Raw genomic sequence first — 22,036 nt, forward strand, 5'->3', positions numbered from 1 at the left:
TGCCCTTATAAGAAGAGACATGGCAGAGTTTGCTTCCTCTCTCTGGCAGGTGAGGACACATTGAGTAGGTGGCTCTCTGCAAGCCAGGAAGCAAGCTCTCGCCAGAAACGGACCTACTAGCACCTGATCTCAGACTTCCAGCCTCCAGAACTGTGAGAAATAAATTTCTGTTGTTTAAGCTGCCCAGTCTGTGGTGTTTTGTTATGGCAGCCTGAGCTGACTCAGACACTTTCATACCCTCCAAAATCTCTTTATGGATTTGAATAGTATAGGTTCCAACAATTAATTCTGCAGTATTCTCTAAATGACAACCAAATCTACTGGTTTGGAATTAAAATCTGGAACTCATCAAGATCTTGCTTTCATAGCTCTTCTACAGCATCTTCCCCCCCAGACACTCTTCCATCCTTCATGCTGATTTCCCTCGTACTTGTCTGCAATTCTATCATCGCTTTGGCAAATTTCCTGAAACCCCTTGTTTATTAGCAGACAGCAGCTCAGGAAGGGAGTTGGGGATACTAGAGAGAGAGAGAGATTTAGCCCATGTTTTTTCCTTCTGGAGAAACAGCTTCTCTGAGTTTAGGGCATTAAACTTAAGGTCCTTGAGAACCTAACAGAGGTAGGAAACAAAACTGATAACCAAAAAGCATTTCAAACGTTGCTGATAAGAAATGTACCAGTTTGGGACTGCTTAAGAGATCAAACAACCATTTTCCCTTTAAAAAGGACTAATACTCTAATTATTTTGATGAGATGCAAATAAATAAAATAAGAGCAAGTTTAATAGGTGGATTGAGTTTCACATTCACTACTATCATCAAATGATGACCTGTTCCCCAAATCTGCTATATGTTGCAGAGCAGAATGAGACACAGAAAAGCCCTGGACAGAAGTTCTGGCCCCAAGAAAATTACAAAAGATAAAGCAATGCTCATTTTCAGAAAATTCTATCTCTAACTACATTTAGCGTGTCATAGAAAATCACAAAAGTCAAAAAGTAATCTTGCTTTCTATGAGGACTATGAGTGCCCACAAAATATTACAGCAAAGGCAACAGTAGGCATCAAGATTGCTTCTCTTAACTTACAGGATATAGGTGATTATTCCTACAGACCACATGTCCACCTCAGGCCCATAGGCACAGCCTCGAAGAATCTCAGGAGCTGCAGAAATAGTAAAAATTGCGTTAAACTGGAGTTTAAATTCAACACTCGCATTTTAGTAACAAGCAACGGGAAAGGAACGAATTCATCAACAGCAACTTCAGAGCAGTTTTATAACCAATCTTCTCTCCCCAAACCAAAGTACAAGGCTACAAATTCTTATGTCTATTTCAATGGGAGAGATTTTAGTCTCTTTGCGTTTAGGGAGCATAAAAATAAAGCTATGAACTTTAATATTCTACATCGGAATGTCATGATACTGCTCAAATCAGAAAGACCAAGCTATATCACTGCTATAAGAGATCCCTGACTTCACAGGGAGCTCTGTACGTAGGAAAGAAATGACAGTTTAGCATAGTAAGGGGAAAAGGGCATGATTATGTTCTCTTGAGATCTAGATCAGCTTGGAGCCCGTGGTGGCCATGAGTGGGTGGGTTTGACAGTGTGCAGGGCAGGGACCCGGGCAAACACGGGGAAGGATTGAGAAGTCTCTAGTGCTGGGAAATTGGAACAGGAACTAGGAAGGACCCTGGTGCATGTCCCAGTATTCAGAACTACATGCAAGTCCCCAGAGAGCAGCTAGCTGTCCCAGTCAGTATGGGATTATGAACTAAGAAAGGGGACTTCTCTGTGCACAATGAGGCTGCTCCTATTAGCCATTCCCACCATGGTGAAAACAGGTTTTCTTAGCCATGAAACGGCCCTGTAGTATAGAATAGTGGGTTCTTCATGTTTTTATTACCTTACAGGTATGAAAATGGAGAGTTAACAGGGTCCAATCGTTTGCACTGAGGATTGGAAGTGTTGTTTGTTTGCCTAACTAACAGAAGTAGAAAAGGAAAATTGAGAGCTCTACCATCTATGCAGCAATAGGGCTCAGGCCTATAGCTCAGGGGAGCCTTCTTCTATTTTAAACAGAAGTGCTATAGGTGTCGGCAGGGTCCCCAAGTAAGAAGCTGACTGATGATGCTGAGGACTCCTTGAGGGAGGACTTAGGGATGGGGGCACCACACTCCTCCTTCTGGCTGGGGCAGGAGAACAAGTGACCTGGCTCCCCTGTCCATGCCGGGAATGTCATATCCAGTGTAGACTGTCAGAGTGGGCTCTGGAAGGAAGCTGTCCTCATGGGACTCTTGATTTAACTAACGGGAAGGAACACAGTGGATTTTCCACTGACGTCTTCCTATACTATCCTCCTCTCCCCATCCTTTTCCAATCAGGATATTCTCTTCCCTATAGACGTCGTGTTACATAAAATATAGGAGATGAAGAGGCTGTACGGTGAAATGAGAGTGTACATTACAGCTCTCTAAGCAGCAACTCAGGAAGATGAACCATTTAAGGAACTGTATCTGGAGCCAAGAAGTTTTTCTCATCCATAGGTGAATTATTTCTAGAAAATTTTCCTTTTAAGATTTAATTAACATAATTAAAAAAAAATGCATGCTCAATGCCAACGTTGTTCACTCTGTCTGGTTAGCTTACATTTCCCAGGGCAATCTGCACCCCACAGGCAGTTCCTTCGGGTCCCCAAAGCCCCAACACTGAACTCCCACTCACAAATGCTTTCGCTTATCACAGTGCAAAGGAAACACAGGTCAGGCTGCACATTCAGGAGGGCTGCTGCTTTCTGTCCTTGTCTCTGAGAGCTGTTCCAGTCAGACAGCTGAATTCGTGCATATTTAGCACCATTAGCACTTCACTCAGGTCTTCACATCAGTGAAGTACTATCAGTCCCACACTGACATTTAAACATAAATACAGAACTATGGTGGGGAGTCTTTTACATTTCCTGGGTCTTGGTTTTTACCTCTAAAATCTAAGTGAATTGGACTAATTTCCAAGTTTACTTTGCATTTTAACCTGCTAGCCATGGTGATATCAGTAAAGGGATAGTTACTGATAGTTCAAGCAAGAAGAGAGGACACCCTACCTACAGAACCTGCTGCATTCCCATTCCTCCTGCTACAGCGCCTACTGTGTATGCTGCCCTGTGGGCACCTAGCCTGTTGGTTCCAGTGAAATCAACCCTCCCATCCCAGGCTGTCCAGATATTAGCACTCTATTGCAAAAGCCAGGTGCTTTCTCTGGCCATTCTTCATAGCTCCCAGGCCACGGGCCCCAAAGGAAATGAATATCATGGAACAAAATCCTTTTTGAATCTACTTTCTAGGGCCTCTGGGTTTCTTACCTGACTTGGCAATATCTGATCTCCTGTCACTGCACTGGGTGCAACCTTACTGTCCAGGGGCAATTTATTTCCTTGTCAGGCATTGTGCTGCAATGTGAGTAAACTTGTGGTATGAAAAGCTAGACTTTTCACAATGAGGTTAACTGAGACAAAAGGGATATAGAATCTTTTTGCCCTCCATAATAAATTTCTCTTAAAAAGAATATTTTTAAAAAAGAATTTATAATATTTACTAATCATAATAAAAAATTGGGGTGAAACAAACTCTAATACCTAGACACAATTAGATACCATTCACAGTAGCCTTCAAATATTTTCAATTACTAGTTAATATGACCTTGACTTCAGAACCAGCAGAATATAGTCTCGTAATCTATCTGAACCCTTTAGAAGAGCCAAAAGCTATTCAAGAATGAATTTCAGGCTCTGGCACGCCAGCGCTTCAAGTCTCCTAGGTATTAATGTCCTTACAGGTGATTTTACAAATCTGTGATCTTCTTTGAGTGAGAAATCGTTGACTATTTCCCATTTAGTTCAAGAAAAGACATCAGCTAGTCCACCTTTTACTGCTATAAGCACTTCCAGCTGTCCTTCATATCTTTTCTCACCTCAAGCCCAAGCAAACAAACAAAATGGGAGAGAGAAAGTCATTTCAAAGTGCAATACACTTTGTATTTAAAACACAGATACATTTAAATGTAAAAATACATTTAAAAAGTATTTAAAATAATTTAGAATCACCTTTTCTTAAACAGTCAATAATGATTTATTGATTTTCCTGCCTGTCCTCTAAGTGGATTCAAGTTTTCTGCCACTGCCTAAAATTACTTTATCATTCATGTTGTTGCTAATAAACACTAAATGCTACACAGCGCCCAGGACACCTCATACTCCAATTTCCAATACAGAATAACTTTGGTAAATGGTCTTGGAATCACCAGGATACCAGACTTACCTTTTTAAAAAGCAATTTTCACTGAATATAAACATTATATAAAAATTCAAACTTTAATTATGATCTTTATTCACTAACATACCACTAAGACCTCAGAGTGATGACTTTTGGATAAGATCATGATACCATCAAAATATCTAGAGATTGAAGGTTGATCTAGAGATTGGATAAATTCTGTTTTATCAGATAAAATCACTGTAGCCAGTTCTGGAAATAGTCCTAAAATAAAATGCAACAGGTGTCACCTCTGACACACTGACAGGGACCATGGGTGCTAGGTTTTCCCAAAGCCCTAGGAAAGAAATGGATGATTTTGGTCATCAATTGTACCTTCACTTTGTCAATGCCCTAGGTGAGCTTTATGATCCCTTCCAACCTATTGAGTTAAAACTACAGAGGTTGGCATTCTTCATCAGAAGACTTTTTCAAACTACTGTTGACTGTTTTGAGAAAGATAAATCCAAGGGAGACTAAGGTGAATGAAATCAACAGGTTCATTCATTCCCTCATTAAATAAATCATGAACTATTTATTAAGCACCTGCTCTATGACAGGCACAGTGTTAGGTGGTGCTGGGGAAATAATGGGGAGTTAAAGAGAACAAGTCTTGGCCATCACAGAGCTTCCAGTTTGGTAGGGGAGGTAGATGTTGATCATGGAAACACATGATAAAATGTGAAGTGGTAACTGGAAGTGTGTGGAGGGAAAGTGTCTCTAATAGAGGGTTGACCTGGTCAGAAAGATAAGCAGAAAGCAAAGTTTAAACTGAGATGTGAAGGATCTAGAGAAGTTAGGTGGGCAAAGGGGGAGAGGGCGGTGGTTGAGGAAAGAGAGAGAAGAAGGTTCCAGGTGGAGAAAGCACATAAGAAGAGACTTGTGGCAGGAAGAAGCAAGGGACACTCAAGGAACTGGAGAAGTCATTGTTTCTGGAGCACTTCCTGGTGTGCATGAGGCCCAGGTGTGATGGGCGCCTGGGAGGCGGGTCAAGGTCAGAACGCAGATTCCAGCAGGTCAGGTTTTTGTTTGTTTGTTTTTAAATTCTCTCTTGTGCTTTCATTTTAGCAGTTCAAATCTGAGTTTGCAGAACTGTTTCCCCTCTTGTAGCCTTTTCACTGTAGAAGCTTGTCTTGAATTCAGAGTGTTTTGGGGGCCAAAAAATCCACAGCATCTAGAAGTCTCTCTAAACTTTGCCTCTGAGGAGTGAGCAGTGTGGAAGGAGGAGGGAGAGGGATTTACCTGCCAGCAGCAGAAGAGCAGTGTTGGGGACTTCTCTGCCCTTTCCTGTTCCTGACGTGGCCTAGGAACCCTGAGGAGAAGAATGCACTGAGGGCAGCCTCCTATAGGCGGCAGCAGTGCCCACAGCTGGGGACACTCCAGACTGGTACTTTTTGAGCATCTGTACCATGTGTGGTCCTTTGTGACAGTGTCACATACATTTGGCAAGAACCAGGCACAACCTTTTTTAACTTAGTCAAGTGCAATTTTTGCTTTGACAACAGGGAAGACAGGCAGGGTCCCAGTGTAGTATACTAAGTGTTATAACAAAGGTGTGGATCAGACTGGGATACAGTTGAGATGCTTCCAGAGGGGGCACCTCTGGCTGGGAACAGCCTTGTCAGTTTCCTGCAATGATTCTCAGAACACTGTCAATTCTATGCATGCCAGGCTGTGAAAGGCTGAGGAAGACTGAGCAGGCATTCGAGGCCTCTGAGACTTGGGTTATCTATGACTTGTTAGTAGAGCAAGAAAAAAATTTGCAGGATTTTTTGAAACACAAGTGATATGCTTTATGTTCTAATCATCCTTTCCCTTTTCCTGGGCTCTTCACCTTTTTCTTCTTCTATTTTCTACAAATATCAGTCAATCTAACTCACACTTATTATTTTTCATTCGAGCTGTTAAAAAAGTCTTCCTTGTCACATGAATTGCATATTTCTTTTTGTATAAATCTTACAAATGGGTGAAGAAAGATAGCCTGTTTATTTTCCTCACCTTACTTTTTATTTTTTTAAATAATACCCTGAAGAGAAAATCAAATATTTGAGAACACCCAGTGCATCCAGAAGAGGACAAAATAAACACAACTTATTTTCATTACCCTATGAAAGTGTCATTTGTATGCAATTCACTTTTCTATGATTTCTATGATTCCACTGAGCCCACTCATCTTGGAGTAATCACTGTTTGTTCCAAATCTTAATCAGACTGAGTCTCTTGGTCACTTTGAAGTTGTGATGGCTGGTGGGCCTGGGAACAGCAAAGGAGTTTGTTGAAAAGCTGCCTTCTCACTTTTGTGGGATGAGGAGGAGTTTAAATAAACAAACCATACAAATAAATAAACCCACTCATCCTATTATTAACATTATATGACAGTCTCTTTTGTATATGGAGATGCCAATATGAAGTCATGGGACTTAGAATTCAAACTCTGTCTCCTGTGTTAAGTATGGCAAACACTGTGTTTTTCTCTAAAGGAGCTATAAAACTTACTGATAATTATTGATAATAATTCTTTTGAAACTTTTTATTTTTATTTTTTGCATATCCTTTCTGTAACAACATGCTAAAATGGAACATTTTGTGGGTGTTCAGGGCCCAATTAATACATTTTAAGTAAGTCTTCTACCCACTTGCCATCAATCACCTCTTCCTCTTGACCTCTTTTCCTCCCATCACTCCACCCTCACGTCTGTAATAATAGAGCTGAATCCTCACACACAGAATTCTCTGGCACAGTAGGTTCTGTTCTTGAAAGAGCCTCTCTTCCAGTTATAAAGCAGTGGGCGTAGTAATGATTTATGGTATGGAGACCCAGAAGTTAGGGATTACCCGCATGTTAAAAGACTGTCTCTTTAACCAAGAGACCATGAGAAGTGAGGGGATGATAAAATCCCTTTTATCCAATTTCATCAGCCATCTCAGGCCAAAATTTATTTGGTTTACTTTGATTTTACTACGTAGTTACCATAATTCTCAACTTAGTTTACATATATAGAATGTATAGCTAGCTTTTGTGGTAATATTATTTAATGCCATAAACCATATATCTTCTGGTGATACAAAAATAAGCAGGACTCTTCCTCCCCTCCCCTTGTTGATGGCCTTGAATCCTGAGAGATGAGCCAATCAGCTTTTGTGACCATTTCCCAAACCAGAGAGGCAGCCCCTTCTATTGCCGCCAGCTTTAGATGTTAGAATATTGTTTAGGATAGTGAGCCCCAAATCTGTGCCCTACAGAGTCCATTCAAAATTCCTAATACGTCCTGTGGAGCTTCCTCTACTATTTGATGTTCTATGAATGATAAGAGTGGTCCCTTCTCTTCTCTGTGGCCTCCCAGTGGTGATGTTGCCCAAGGATCAATCTGAATTTCCTTTTCTGCCTTGGTGATGCTGGATAGTCTCATGACTTTAAATAGCATCTATATGCTGATAATGTCCATATTTATATCAACAGCCATGTCCTTGCTCCTGAACTTCAGACACATACACCCTTCTGCCCACGTCACCTCCACTTGAATGTCTAACAGGCATCTTAAAATCAATAAGCCCTAAATCTGTTCCCCCAAAAGTCCTCCGCATCTCAGCAAATGTTAACTCTCTCCCTCTAGCCGGAGCTCTCCGATCCCCTCTCCTACCTACTACTTCCCCCCGTCACTGCACTCCAATCAACCAGCCTCCTTGCTGGACCTTAACGACACCCAGGCGTGCTCCTGCCTCAGGAGTGGTGTGCTCTGTCCCCTCTATCTGGAATGTTCTTTCCCTAGCTATCCACATGGCTTGCTCTCTCCCTTATTTCTTTGCTCTTATGTTCACTTCTTACATGAAGCCTTCCCTGATCACCCTGTTTAAATTGCAAGCCAGGCTCCTAGCATTTCCTCCCCTTTCCCAACTCTATATGCTTCCATAGACATTATCACCTCTTTTTATATAATTTACACATTTATTTTGTGTATTACTTGTCTTCTCCCACTAAAATGTACTATTCTTAAAGAAAAGGTGTGGTTTTTGTGTTTTTTTTTTTTTTCATTGCTATACCTTTAGCAGCTAGAACAGCTAGGAGAATGGTAGAATGGTAGGAGCTCAATAAATATTTATTAAATTAAACAAGGACTAAATATCTACATAACTAAAGTTTCAGAGTCCACTTTGTTTAGGTCAGTACCAGACCAATACAGAGATCTCAAGAGACTCATTTTCCTCTAGATTTAAACTTCCAAGACAGCTTAAAATAAGCCTGCACTCAACCTGCAGAGTCCCTGTCCTGTGCAAGGTCAAGAACTAGATGGGCTATGGCTTTTCCCACCACGCCTGTATCTGTCCCCAGCCCCACTTTCTCCTTTGCTTGCACTTGTTTGCTTGGATCAGGCACAGCAAGCATGCCTGGGACAGTTGTAGGATGGCTTGGGGACACAGCCTATCTCACGGACAAGAAGGGCTGTGATCAGGAAGGGGAGATGGATCTGAGCAGCCTTCTCATCTGCTTGGCATTCTCTGTCTTCTTCCTCTCACGTTCCCTGCTCCCTTCCTATTGTCAACAAGCCCCACAGGAACCCTCATGTCCACACACCAGCCTGTCAAGCAGAGAGTTACAGGCAGTGCAGATGACATTTTACTATGGATTTAATTCTTCTAGTCTTTTTAAAAGTTCATTGTAAAAAGAAAGTCATCATCGTGGGTGTTTAATTAATTCTCAAGTGAGATCATCCCTTACTTGATCAGATTCCCAATGTCATTTAATACTCTTGTGATTTCACCTTAGCTACTTAGTCCTCTAGAAATGAACAAAAACACCATCTTTTTGAAACTCTTCTGAAAACTTGTGTTTTAGATTATTAAACTTTCCTACATTTTTCATTTTAGTGTGTTTTCATGTAGACAGAAATCTCTTATATCTGACTGTAGGCTGTTGAAACATTGTCTTTAATTTTGGCATAGTGAATGTAAAAGGTTATTTTTTTAAAACACAGCAATGTGGGGCCAGCCCTGATGGGCTAGTGGTGAAAATATGGCACACTCTACTTCAGTGGCCCAGGTTAGGTTCCCGGTGAAATATACCACTCATTTGTTGGTGGCATGCTCTGGCGGCCACTCACATAAAAAAAAGAGGAAGATTGGCAACAGATGTTAGCTCAGGGTGAATCTTCCCCAGCAAAAAACAAACAAAAAAACATAGCAATGTGGCAACAATGTAGGATTATCATTATAATAATGAGACCCTGGCAAATGCCAAGAGAAAATAAATTCTTAACAGCTTCTGGAGCCTGAAACCAGAAATTGGTGTAAATATGAAATATGAACATATATAGTTTAGTTAGGTTTATGAATAAATTAGATAATTGATATTAGACAAAAACATTCTTTTAATTGACTCATTACCATATTTCTTTCTTTTCTACTCTAACAGCTTGTACTTCTTTTCTGTGATTTGCATGGGTAGGTTTGAATACCCACAGATATCAAGCCTTAAATATCTAAACCAGTTAAGACATTTGGTAGTAATATTGCACAGTTACCTTGTAGCACATTTATCAGGAGCCATGGCCCGATGAATTTTTTGTTTTTTGAGACCTATTTCTTGTCCCAACAATAAGATATTGAGAATCTTTTCAATGTTGAACCCTTCTTGGACTATTTCAGAGCACTTGTCATTGATTTCATTTATCTGGATCACAAATTTCAATTTTCTGGCCTAGAGTTTAGTTTCAACTGGGCACATTCCCCAGGAAACGATGAGTATTTGCTTAAACATGCAGCATCTGTGATTTTTCTTTTGCGATTCATTTATATACTAATAACAGAGAAGCCTCTGTTACTAAAAGCCGGGGCAAACGTTCTATGAGACCAAACGGGTGGCTTCTTTTTTAATTTCCTGACAAATGACAGATGGTATAACACAAACACTCAGTTCCTCAAAAGATGTAATTGAAAAAGCCTTTCCAGCGAAGGCAGACACTACACCCAGTGTACATCAAGATAATTGACCTCGGATGTAATCACCCTTACAACAAGCAAGAAAACAAGCTCATGCCTCCTGTCTCTGTCAATGACATGGGCCTCAGACACTTTTTCAAGTTAAATGTAAAGTCTCTGCGTAAAGTCATGCTTTCCGTATCATGACAGTGACTCCCACCATTCTTGCTTGGGTCTCATTTCCAACTCATTCTACAAATGGACGGGTTCTTCCTCCCCTAAGTACCCTCAGAAGGATGCACACCAAAGTGATGACAGTACTTATATGTGGTGAGGAGAGAAAGGGCGAGCAAATTCCTCTTTCCTGGTGAACCTCTACCTATATAAGAGTGGAAGGATTATCGTGATCATGTTCAACTGCTCAGTCCTCTCTTTCCGTATTACATAGGGGCTGATATGCACATCTGCAGGGAAAAAAATAGTAAACAGAAAGTATAAACTTTTATATTAAAAAAATGATTGGATTTAGGAGTACATCAAATACATTATCCGCTGAGAAGCTGTTTATGGAGTGACGGTAACCTGTGTGTAAATTTCTGACATCAGAAGGACAGGAAAGAGCATTTACAATGGCTTTCTAATTTGTTTTCTTTTGATCTTTTTTCTCTTTCAAATCCATCTGCCATAATGTCATTATTAAGATATTTATAAAATCTGGATTTGATTTAAAAATATAATTGCCCTGATTAAGAACCTTTGCTGGATCACTATTATCTACTAAAGAAAGTATGAATTCCCAGCCTGATGTATAGATGCTTTTAAAATATGGTCTACCCAACTTTTCCAAGTCCATCTGTACCCTCTGTGCCACTCTATGTTGCAGTCATGCAAAGTAACCAAGCAAGAGTTTCTGAACTTCCCAGATGCTACTACACCCCTATGACTTTTCTCTTCCTGTGCCAACTGACAAAGAATACCTTGCAGCCACCTCTTCACTTCTTGAACTCCTACTCCTCCTTCAGTGTCCAGCTCAAATGCCCCTCCTCTGTGAATACCTCTCTAGGCATCCTTGAGTCTTTGTATGCCTTGTATGTTCCCCCCTTCTGTATCCTTGAGCCTTTGGCTCAGATACATATAGAACTTATCACAACAAACTTTGATTTATAGTGTACAGGTCTTTCTTCTTTTATAGCCCATGAAATCCTTGAAGGGCAAGCCATACTGTATTTACTCTCGTAATCTCAGTGCCTAACATGGAGTCTATTAGACATTCAACATTCATTTTATCAATGAATGAATCATTCATTCATAGAATGACCATTCTGTAATGAGCAAGAAAGAACTGTTCTTATCACTATTATTAAAGCCCTTGACAGGACGCTGCTGCCTCTTAGTCACTGAAGGGACTCTGAGAGATCGCTAGTGTAATCTCTTCCTGGGCTTCCCATTTCAGGGCTGTTCAGTTCTTAGAGAATTGCTGCAACTGACCTCCTTGGCATACTTAGTGTTTGGTATTAGATAGTGGTTACTAAATTGCCCATCAGCTTTGTTCTTGTGGGAAATCCTTAATTTGTTTTATCATTCTTTTCTCAATTCTCTGTCAACGCTCCTATCAATTGGTCAGCAATTAGTGAGCCAAATGGGCAACCCCCTTGGCACTTGGTACTAAATTCGGGGTTCTTTTTTTCCCCCATAGTCTTGGAGATCTGGAGGCATGAAAGAAATCCAGGAAGGGGACAAATAAAGACATATGAATTAGAGAAACGGAAAGTGCATATGGCACCATTAGAAAGGAAGGGTCATGGACAGGTTGTCAGCTAACAGTTCTAAGGAAAATAAAATATATAAAAACAAAACAAAATAAGTGCCTGCCTGTAGGGAACATGGTGTAGTACAAAGGCTTTCACATTTTTTTCTGGGAATGGGAATCTTACTCAGAAGTCTGTTGTAGAGATAGTGAGTTGTCTAATGCAATACTCATTCTGAGTAACAGAATTCATCTGAGGCAGCAACATGTCTAGCCGAAAGACACACTGCCAGCTTTCCTGGTAGTGTTGAGGCTGTAATTAAGTACTCCTGGTAAACAACATCTAGGTGGAAGTGACATGTGGGGCCTCAGAAAAGTAGTCTATTTAACAGTGAAAATGTGCACTCTTTTTCTTTTTTTTTTCCTTCCTTTTGTATAGAATGCAGATGTAATGACTGATTTCAAGCAGCCATTTTGGACTTTGAGTGAGCTAAGGAATGGTAGAGCAAGCCAGGAAAACTCTGGGTCCCTGGCACTGAGACCCACCACACCTGAAGAGCCATGGCTGTGGACACACCAGGAGTGCCTATCTCTAGACTTCTAACATGAGAGACATCAATTTCTATCATGGTTAAGTCATAGTTATTTTGAGTTTTCTGAATTTACTCTTAATCGATAAATACTCTTGTCCCCAAGGAACTTAAGATCCAGAACAAGAATATTTGGCACAATGTAAAGATCTAATAGAAAGATAGGTACATTTAATTCTGTGTAATTATTCAATTTATGAATAACTGAGCTGCAAGGAAATAATATTTTAAATTCACCAGGGAAACTAACAAGTGAAAAGAAAAATTATAAAATATTCATGTGAACATGGAAACATGAAGAAAGGTGTGGAAAAAATGAGTGAGGTATATTAATATTGACAGCACATATTTGGACTTTTACTTCTTACAATGACCAAGTAATACTTTTGAGGTTTAAAAAATTAAATTGGAAAACATTTTAAACTAAAAGTAATTGATAAATATTTCTATGAAAGAAAACTATAATGATTTATCTATATTTTTTTTTAAAGGGGGAATTCTATCATTCTGTTTTCAGACCCTTGGTACCTGGCTTTTCATCCCCCATCCACTAACAACTAGTCATGGAATCCTGGGGAAGTCACACTCTTTGGACCTTAGTAAGACGAGAATGTTAGTCAATGAACTTTAAAGTTTCCTCCAGCACTAAAATTCTGTGAACTTAATCATACGTTTGCTTCAGTGGATATCTTACTGCGCTTCTCCAGTCTGGTTTCTATGAGTTCAAGAGTTGTTAAAATGAGTTACTTATGTAGTTCTTATGTCTCTATTTCTGCGACAGGGGTGACTAACAAATTTAAATGCCATGGAAGAATAACACAGATAACTCCAAACTCCACCATTCTCCTATGTTTCCATAATGGCTTTTCCAAACACATAACATACTATTTCTTAAGGTACTATACTTTACGTGTCTGTTCCTCTACAGATTGTGAGCCCTTGGGGTGGGGGAGGGGGAAGGAAATGCATCTGCCTGGTGCCAAGCACTGCCTTGAGTATACTGTAGGTGATTTTGCTGAAGAGATGAGTGAATGAAGGAAAATTTTCATAAAATGATGATGATCCTAAGAGAAATCGATGGCTAATCTTTGACCAATAACTTGAAATCTTGTCTCTTTACTTTGTAATCCAGATTAGGATTTTAACGGATGTGTGACATATTCATTAGTCACAAAAACTTCAGGAATTCTTGATAGTTTTTGCAAGCTTTATTGGCTTTTAGGTTGTTGCCAGACTAATTCAGCCATCAAGGGAAAAAGGGTGAGTTTCATGCTGGCATGGATCAAAAGCTGTTGTGCTGTCTCTTGACTGTGGACTGTACATGGGGCGCCTTCAGCTCATTCTGGGAGACTGTGCAAGAGGACGTGAGGATTGTCACACAGTCCATCTCCAGAGACCGGGGGACTCTGGTGGGGAAACTCCACCTGAAGCCCTTGTCTTAGTGAGGCTAGGCCAATGCCATCAATGAGAGGTGAGACGACCCGTTCTCACTGTTGTCCTATATGCTACCTAAATTAATGACACTTGCTCTCCTCACACACCCTCCAAAGTAAAGGCAAATAAGGAAAGTGACAAAGCCCTCATGGCTTTAATTCCAACCATAAACAAAGCCATTTCCTTGCCCTCTTCCCTGGTGACTGTCTTTCTACTCCCGAGTGGGTCCAAGAGTAGCTACTGCCCAGAGGCAGGTGCAAAGCACTCAGTCCTTCCTCCCTGGGGCCCCTTCTCTCCCTGCTGTTCTAACAGGGGTGCCCTAAAACCGACATCACCGAACCCCTCACACAGAACAAGAGGTGGTCTGAGTAACATTTATATACGCCTCCTCATGGAGACTCAGAGCAAATTATAAGTGTTACAGTATTAGGAGTTTAAAAAAATCAGATCATTGAATAAAAATAGATTTCAAATAACAATCAATGTAAAACATGAGTATTAAAGAGCATACCGCAGTACCCTGGGGTTCCACATACTGTCTTCATGAGCACTTGATGTTCCACAATTTTAGAAAGTCCAAAATCAGCTAACAACACAAGAAAAAAATTTAATGAAGCAAGTCTTTTCTCAGCTTTTGTAAGATGATAGAATACTTCTATAATTCAAAATAAAACTAACATTTATTTATGTGTGTGTTTGTTTTTGTATTTGCTAATGAGGTGGATGTAGATGACACCAGACACCTGGGAGAGGAAAACACAAAAAATAATAATAATTCAAGTCTTGCTTTAAACTGGAGGAAAATATGACTTCCAAACACATTTTATGCTCTTCTCTAAATTCCCAGCTGTTAGCAAATAAGCTATTTGTTCTTGAAGCAATAGCTGCAATAGATATATTTTTGTTTAATATCAATTCTGAGACTTATGAAACAGTAACTCTAAAGGACAATGTAAAATTAGTGATATGATTCAGAACTCTTAATCCATTGAAAGAAATCAAAATAAAAAATTAGACTCATAAATATTGAAGAAATGGACAGAAATATCAAAAGATTTATTCTGCTTCAAAATAAATAATGTCATTCCCTAGTGACAGATAAGAATTTACTCGCATATAAGGAATATGACTTTTGTTTTTCTCAAAAATCCTTTTTATTTATTCCTCAGAATATTACCTAGATAAAACATTATCACAAATTGCTACCATTTGGTCTCTTTGCTGCTGGAGTACATGTCTCTCTCTCTCTCAACATCAGGAAACCGTTCTGAGCTATTCTTCAAGAGAGGCAAGCAGAATTGATGCCATTTTAGACTTCAGAGATAAACCCACATTTCCATAGAGGTGCTGATCCTTATCAGGGAAAGCAGTGGGAGGTCCTTTAGAAAGAAAGGCTCTTCTGCCTAAATTAGTATCTATCCATCCATTTAAAGAACTTTCTTTAAGGATAAAATCTTTGAAAGTGATGTCAAAGGAAATGGGAGGCTCCCTGCTCCCACCGCCTCTCAGGGGTGATTATGAGAACAAGCCAGCTGCCCAGCAAGACTTCGGTATTTTTTCTTTCGGTTCTTGCATTCATAAAGCACATCATGTTGTCTGACCTCTCCCGTGATATGTATAACTTAATTTTCAAAGTTGTTAACACTTAGGAATGCGGTGAATTCCTCAGATTAGCATCATAAAGGGCGGCAGCAGAAGAGCAATGCCCTTCAGAGGATTTAAGACAGATTCTACCGAGGAGAATTCATTTCAAATCAATTTTATAATTTTCTTTTTTTGCATATGAAGGGACATGGAAAGTAACATGTAATATAATTTTTTCTAAAATGCTGATTTAAATATCTCTTTGAGTACATTAGAATTTCCCAAAGTTCATCTTTGTAGTTCTTCAGAATACTTATTGGGGGAAAAAAAGAAGTTTCCAGGGTCAAATAAGATTTGAGAAAAGCCTCACTGTATACTACATAAGATGTCAGTTTACACATCAGCATTTTTTAAACTCTGGGAAGTCCTGCAGAAATCAAATCTTGTTTAGGGGCTGGCCCCATGGCCAAGTGGTTAAGTGCACATGCTCCGCTTCGGTGGCCCAGGGTTCGGATCCTGGGTGCGGACATGGCACCACTCATCAGGCCATGTTGAGGCGGCGTCCCTCATGGCACAATCAGAGGCACTCGCAATTAGAATATACAACTATGTACTCGGGGGCTTTGGGGAGAAGAAGAAAAAAAATAAGATTGGCAACAGATGTTAGCTCAGGTGTCAATCTTAAGAAAAAAAAGAAAGTTTAAAAAAACATATTGTTTAACTTTAAGTTGGCTTTTCCTATCTTATTTGACCAACCTTAGCACTCCACTCCCATCTCCCCAAAAGGGAGTTACTCACCTCCAGTCACTCTGCTGAGGAATCAGTGTTCTGTGGAGTGAGCTTTGGAAAGCACAGATCTCAATTTATCTCTGTTCCCGTAAACAAGTGACTCAGAGGCTAAATTCACTAAGATGTGTTAAGCATTTTGTGTAAAAGTTCTTGATTATCTAAAATTAAGCTCCAACTAACTTGTGGAATAAAAGTTAATAACTCAAAAAGAAACGTTATCTGTGGTTTTCTTCTATACAAGCTTATCTACAAAATACAAGGTCACCTCCTGAAGTCCCCACTGTTTCTAACGGCTGTGATTCCTTTGTGTGTCCAGCAATGGAGCACCAATTCTAGGCACTAATTTCCAGATTAATATTCCCGGAAAGAGCACAGATTCCAAAACAAAGCATTATTCTCTTACAGGAACCAAATATTCAAGGAAATTGAATGGAAAAGAAACTGGGTGGTGCAATATTTTAAAATTCTATGAAGCAAATTTCTTCTGCCCTGAGAAAGGGGTCTTAAGACATCAGGAAATGTTCTCACCGATTTTGAGTGGTGCATCTGGGGCTGGAGTTGCATAGAGAAGATTCTCTGGTTTGAGATCACGATGGACAATCCCATTTTCATGTAAGTACTAAATAGGGGAAATAACGAAGTGACATTCATGTAATTATATTTATGGTTCCAACATTTATATTTACTGTTTTCAGAATTGTAATAGTTTTTACTAAATGACTTGATTCAAGAATGCACATACCTGTTACGATTTAAAAATAAACGCCATAAAGGGAAACGTTTTCAAATATACATTATTAGAGAACAGCTTATATCTAGTTATCTAAAAGTGAAGTCCAGTTGAAATTGTATGCAACCAATTGCCAGAAATGAAATATTCACACCTTGGAGAATATTAATTGTGGCTCTCTTTATTCATATTACCATATCAGCTGGAACTATTATTATAATAAGGTGAAGGTGCTGTGTATTGAAATTTGTCTGGTTTATTATCTGAAAAGTGTAATTCTAAGTGTCATCTTGGAAACTCACAACCATAACAAAGACTTCATAATTATTGTTTGAACAGACATTTAGATGTGAGTAGTTATTACAGAGAACTATCTTTAATATGATATATATATTGTTATGGCAATAAATGCTGTCATAGGCTCTTCTGAGGATTAGTAAATCCACTATCAGTATAAATAAACAAGACTATATTTGAGATGAATCTTAAAGATCACCTCTAGCAAATACACTCATTTTACTATATTTTAACTTATTTTGTAAATTACGAGTAATCACACAGGTAACATACTCTCATGGTGAATGTTGAAGTCCTTTCTGACCCCACTTCCCCCAGTCCCAGATCCCTTTCCAAAAATAATCACTCATCAGTTTGAAATGGTTTCTTTTTTTCTATGCATTTACAAACATGAATATACATATACAAAGAGATATACCTGGTTTTTTCCATTTTCTTACATAAATGTGTCATTAGTATGAATTTTTTACAGTGCTTTGTTTTCATTAACAACATATCTTTGAAACCTTTCCCACATACCCCTTTAGCTTATTCTATTTAACTTGTTTTTTTTTTTTTTTTTGAGGAAGATTAGCCCTGAGCTAACATCTGCCATCAATGCTTCTCTTTTTGCTGAAGAAGACTGGCCCTGAGCTAACATCCATGCCCATCTTCCTCTACTTTATATGTGGGATGCCTGCCACAGCATGGTTTGCCAAGCGGTGTGTAGGTCCGTACCCAGGATCCAAACTGATGAACCCTGGCCACAGAAGTGGAACGTGTGAACTTAACCACTGCACCACCAGGCTGGGCCCCTCTATTTAACTCTTGAATCCATTTTGTTGGATGTATCATAATTTATTTTGCTATTCCATTTTTGATGGATGTTCAAGTTTTTAAAAATTACAAATAATGCAGTAATAAACCTTCTAGCATTTGGATATTTGGGTATTTTTGCTGGTGATTCTCGAGGACAGATACCTGGAAGCAGGTCTAGTGGGGTCCAAAGGTATATAGATTTTTTATTACAATATTTACTGCAAAAATCACTCTCCTAAAAGACTCCATCAATTTTTACTCACATAAACAATGGAAGTATATATGTTTTTTTAATATCTTTACTAAATCTGTATTTTTAACTTTTGCTGAGCTGGAGTATAAAGATTCTATCTTAAATTTGGTTTAATTCGTCCTTCTCTGTTCACTGGTATAGTCAAGCTTCTCTTCATATGCCGGTTGATTTTCCTCTTGGAAAGGATATGAACTGCCTGTTCATATCCTTGCCCATTTTTCTGTTAAGAGAAAAAGTTGCCAGAGAGCTGCCTTTTTTCTCCTTTCCTGTCTCATAGGAGAAGGGAGAGAGTCTTTCTTTCTGCTCAAGCCAAGAAAGAGGAAGTGGACATCTTCAAGGTCACAATGTGGTGTTTGACATGTGTCACTTGGTGATTTGGGGAAACAGACTGAGGTATGGCTCATGAAAAATTGAAAGATGTGTGGAGCAGGTGAGTGAGGAGAGAGGGCCTGAGATTCAGCTGCCCTCAAATAATAGCTGTACAAGGGTGCACATTTCTCATGGGCCCAAGGTGGGCTGTGGGGAAGGGAACTAGACACGAGTCTCCCTGAAGAGGTCCCTTTGCAGGAGTGTCTCCTGCCTGAATGATGCCTTCTCAGCGTCTCGGGAGGGAGATGACAGCAGGCAGCTGAGGAGCCGTTGACTTCTCAGAGCACCTGCAGTGAGAGAACTGCCCTGCAATGGAGATGTCTCTGTAGAGCCAACAACAACGTCCCCCAGGAAAAGAACAATAGGCATTTGTAACCTGCCACACCCAGAGATAACTGAGGCCAGACCACAACTGTATCAGTTTGGTAAGACCTTTCTTAACCCTCTATCTCTTCTCCCCCTTCCCACCATCACCTTCACATCTCAACACTAGAAGGACCACAAATACCATCTAGCTGGTTGAAAAGAGCAAGTAAAAGAGAAGAAAAAACAAGTATCCCTACCCCCTATAATTATAAATTATAGATCTCTAAGGTTTAAGTTGGGGGAGGGAAGAAGTTTAAAGTTGGGCGAGTCTAAGATTTTGGTATTTTCTTTACCCAAGAGTGACTTGAAAAGCTATGGGAATGGCCTGAAATTTTATTCATGGAGGAGAAGAATGGCTACACAGAGATGATTTGCTAGGACAACAGTGAGAAAAAATCAAAAACTGCTTTTCCTCATGTTTTACCAGGTCTGGCTCACTCCTTACAGTAGACAATTATCACATGGAGATAATAGCGTACATGTCCCAATATTGTAATATTACTATATTCCAAGCACTATTCTAAGCACCTTATACCTATTAACTCATTAATCGTCACGGCAGCTCTATCAGGTAACTCATTTCATGCTTGTTTTGCAAATGAGAAAACAGAGGCATAAAGAGGCTAAGATATTTTTACAGTGTCGCACCTGGACATTGTGGAGTTGGGATTCAGACTCGGGCATTTGCCAGTAGAGTCCGGAGCCTCACCCATTCCATGATTCCAAAACAGATGCTTAAGCAATGTGTATTACTTGATTGTGTAGGATGGGGATGAAGGAGGGGAGGCGAGAATAACGAAGGAAAGGGAAGGTAGTGAGAGTGGGAGGAGAAATGAGAGAATGATAGTGCACCATGCTCAGCCTTGCATGATATCCAGGGAAAACCTACCATATCCCTGAGGAGGAAGATACTATATCTTGTATAAGCTGAGTTTGAAGGCAAAGATACGAGTATTTCATATAGTAGCTTTGGAACATACCTAAGAATTGCACAGCTTGGGATCAATAGAAAATAATGATAGCTCCCCCGCCATCTAACCCAATTTAGAAGCTCCATTGCTTTGGGAAGGACATTGAAAATAGCAACACAATAACAATAACAAATGAGATGAACTGACAAGCGTTGGTTTAGCAAAGTACTAATTATATAAAGATTCTCATTAAATGTTGTCTGGCTTTCCTGATCAGAAATGGTGGTTATGTGTTTTAACTCCAAATTTAAAAAACAAACAAACACCATTTGGCATTCCATAGGAGAGTTAGACGAGATAAAAAAAGAAAAGCTTTAGAGCAAATATAGATTTAGGAACTATGTGCTACCAGAGGAACAAATTTAAAAACAAAATAAAGCAAAGAAATAAAAGTCATGATCCCGACTTTTAAAAATATAGTCAGGGATCATTTGATATAAATTACTTGGTGTAGAAAGATTATTAAAAGTCATGATATAATCATGTACACACGTAGGAGGAGGCATTTAAATATATTTGATTGACAAAATGGCAGGAGTGACTATTTTATTTTTGCTTAGACCTACTGATTGCCTTTGACCAACAGTTAGTATATTTAACTTTTACATTATCTCAACTTAGAAAGCCAGGAAGAAGGACTATTTGGAGTATGATCTTCTGTCTTCCCCCAATGAGATAAACCATTAGAAGGAGCAACACTTTTATAGTGCCAGCTCTCCAACTTTTTGATCTCCTTTATAGTAAAAAAATTTATTGAGAACCCTGGAGAGCTTTTGCTATGTGAGTTATATCTAACATTAGTTACTGTGTTAGAACTTAAAACTGAGAAAAAAAAATTACTTATTGGGGCTGGCCCCATGGCCTAGTGGTTAAGTTTGGTGTGCTCTGCTTTGGCAGCCTGTTCTGTTCCCCGGCACTGACCTACACCACTCATCAATGGCCATGCTATGGCAGCAACTCACATACAAAAGAGAGGAAGATTGGCACAGATGTTAACTCAGGGTGAATCTTCCTTAAGCAAAAAAAACAGGAAGACTGGCAATGGATTTTAGCTCAGGGTAAATTTTCCTCAGCAAAAAAACCCAAAAACCAAAAAACATTAATTTATTTAAAAATAAAACAACTCATGACAGGTTAACACAAACTTTGTAAAACAAAAATAACTATATTTTCTAAAACAAAAAAAATTAGTGAGTAGCATGCTATTATTTTAAAGTTTTGTAGATTTCTTTAATTTCAGCTGGATTCGCATATCTGCTTCTGCATTGTCCATTGTAAAAGCACACATCATGTAGCCTCTGGAAAATTCCACTGTACTTTCAAAAGTAAGGGGAAATGCCTTCATATTATGATGAAATAGTTTTGACTTCACAGAAGTCCTCTGAAAGGGCCTCAGGGATCTTTCTGGAATTCCTAGACTTTATTTTGAAAACTTGTGTCTTAGAGCATCTGAAGACATAAAAAGAGTAGCTTAGGAGCTGAATAACAGGCACACCTCCCTTTACTTTCAAACTGGCTTTTAAATAAAAGACACACCTCTAATCTTATGAAGCACTGATCTCATCCCATCATAAAAAGATGACTGCACATAGAGAAGAGGAGAAGAAAAGGAAATCAAGAGAAAAAATGCTCCTCAAAATTGTGTAAAGACGCAATGGAAAAATGTGCAAAGACATTTTATAGCGTTATATTAATGATACAGAACTGATTAAGAAATATCTAATTATGGAGAAATATACCTTAACAAGATATTGTTGATTTTAGCTACAGATTATTTATATCTTGGGGATTCCACATAAATAGACAAAAAGATTAGAAAAATTACGAAATAAGATAACTGAATATTTTAGAATAAACTAAGTGTTAAAAATAGTCATAATTAAAGTAAA

At 39.1% G+C, this 22,036-nt stretch overlaps 2 protein-coding genes across 11 annotated transcripts in view; one reads left to right on the forward strand and one right to left on the reverse strand.

The window, feature by feature from the left end:
* Nucleotides 1–22,036, forward strand: part of STARD4 (StAR related lipid transfer domain containing 4) — a 70,231-nt gene that overhangs the window by 43,382 nt on the left and 4,813 nt on the right. Inside the window, exons 6-8 of one of the 6 annotated variants that reach the window (XR_011425624.1) lie at nucleotides 16,769–16,975; nucleotides 17,956–18,099; nucleotides 18,719–19,235. Coding sequence is in view for 3 of the 6 variants with exons in the window: in XM_070234462.1 (XP_070090563.1) it covers nucleotides 16,769–16,929 (161 nt within the window). In the remaining 3 variants the exon portion in view is untranslated. Of the gene's footprint in view, nucleotides 1–16,768; nucleotides 16,976–17,955; nucleotides 18,311–18,718; nucleotides 21,308–22,036 lie in introns of those variants that run through there. The other 5 variants (XR_011425623.1, XR_011425622.1, XM_070234462.1 and 2 more) reach the window with 5 other exon arrangements.
* CAMK4 (calcium/calmodulin dependent protein kinase IV) overlaps nucleotides 1–22,036 on the reverse strand; it is a 235,305-nt gene that overhangs the window by 19,379 nt on the left and 193,890 nt on the right. For all 5 annotated transcript variants that reach the window (XM_023617871.2, XM_070234457.1, XM_070234456.1 and 2 more), the window contains 3 exons: nucleotides 16,892–16,982; nucleotides 14,502–14,576; nucleotides 1,088–1,163 (listed from right to left, as the gene is read on the reverse strand). In XM_023617871.2, the coding sequence (XP_023473639.1) occupies nucleotides 1,088–1,163; nucleotides 14,502–14,576; nucleotides 16,892–16,982 (242 nt within the window). The remainder of the gene's footprint in view (nucleotides 1–1,087; nucleotides 1,164–14,501; nucleotides 14,577–16,891; nucleotides 16,983–22,036) is intronic.

This window comes from Equus caballus, chromosome 14 (assembly GCF_041296265.1).
Source record: "Equus caballus isolate H_3958 breed thoroughbred chromosome 14, TB-T2T, whole genome shotgun sequence".
NCBI classification, from domain to species: Eukaryota; Metazoa; Chordata; class Mammalia; order Perissodactyla; family Equidae; genus Equus; species Equus caballus.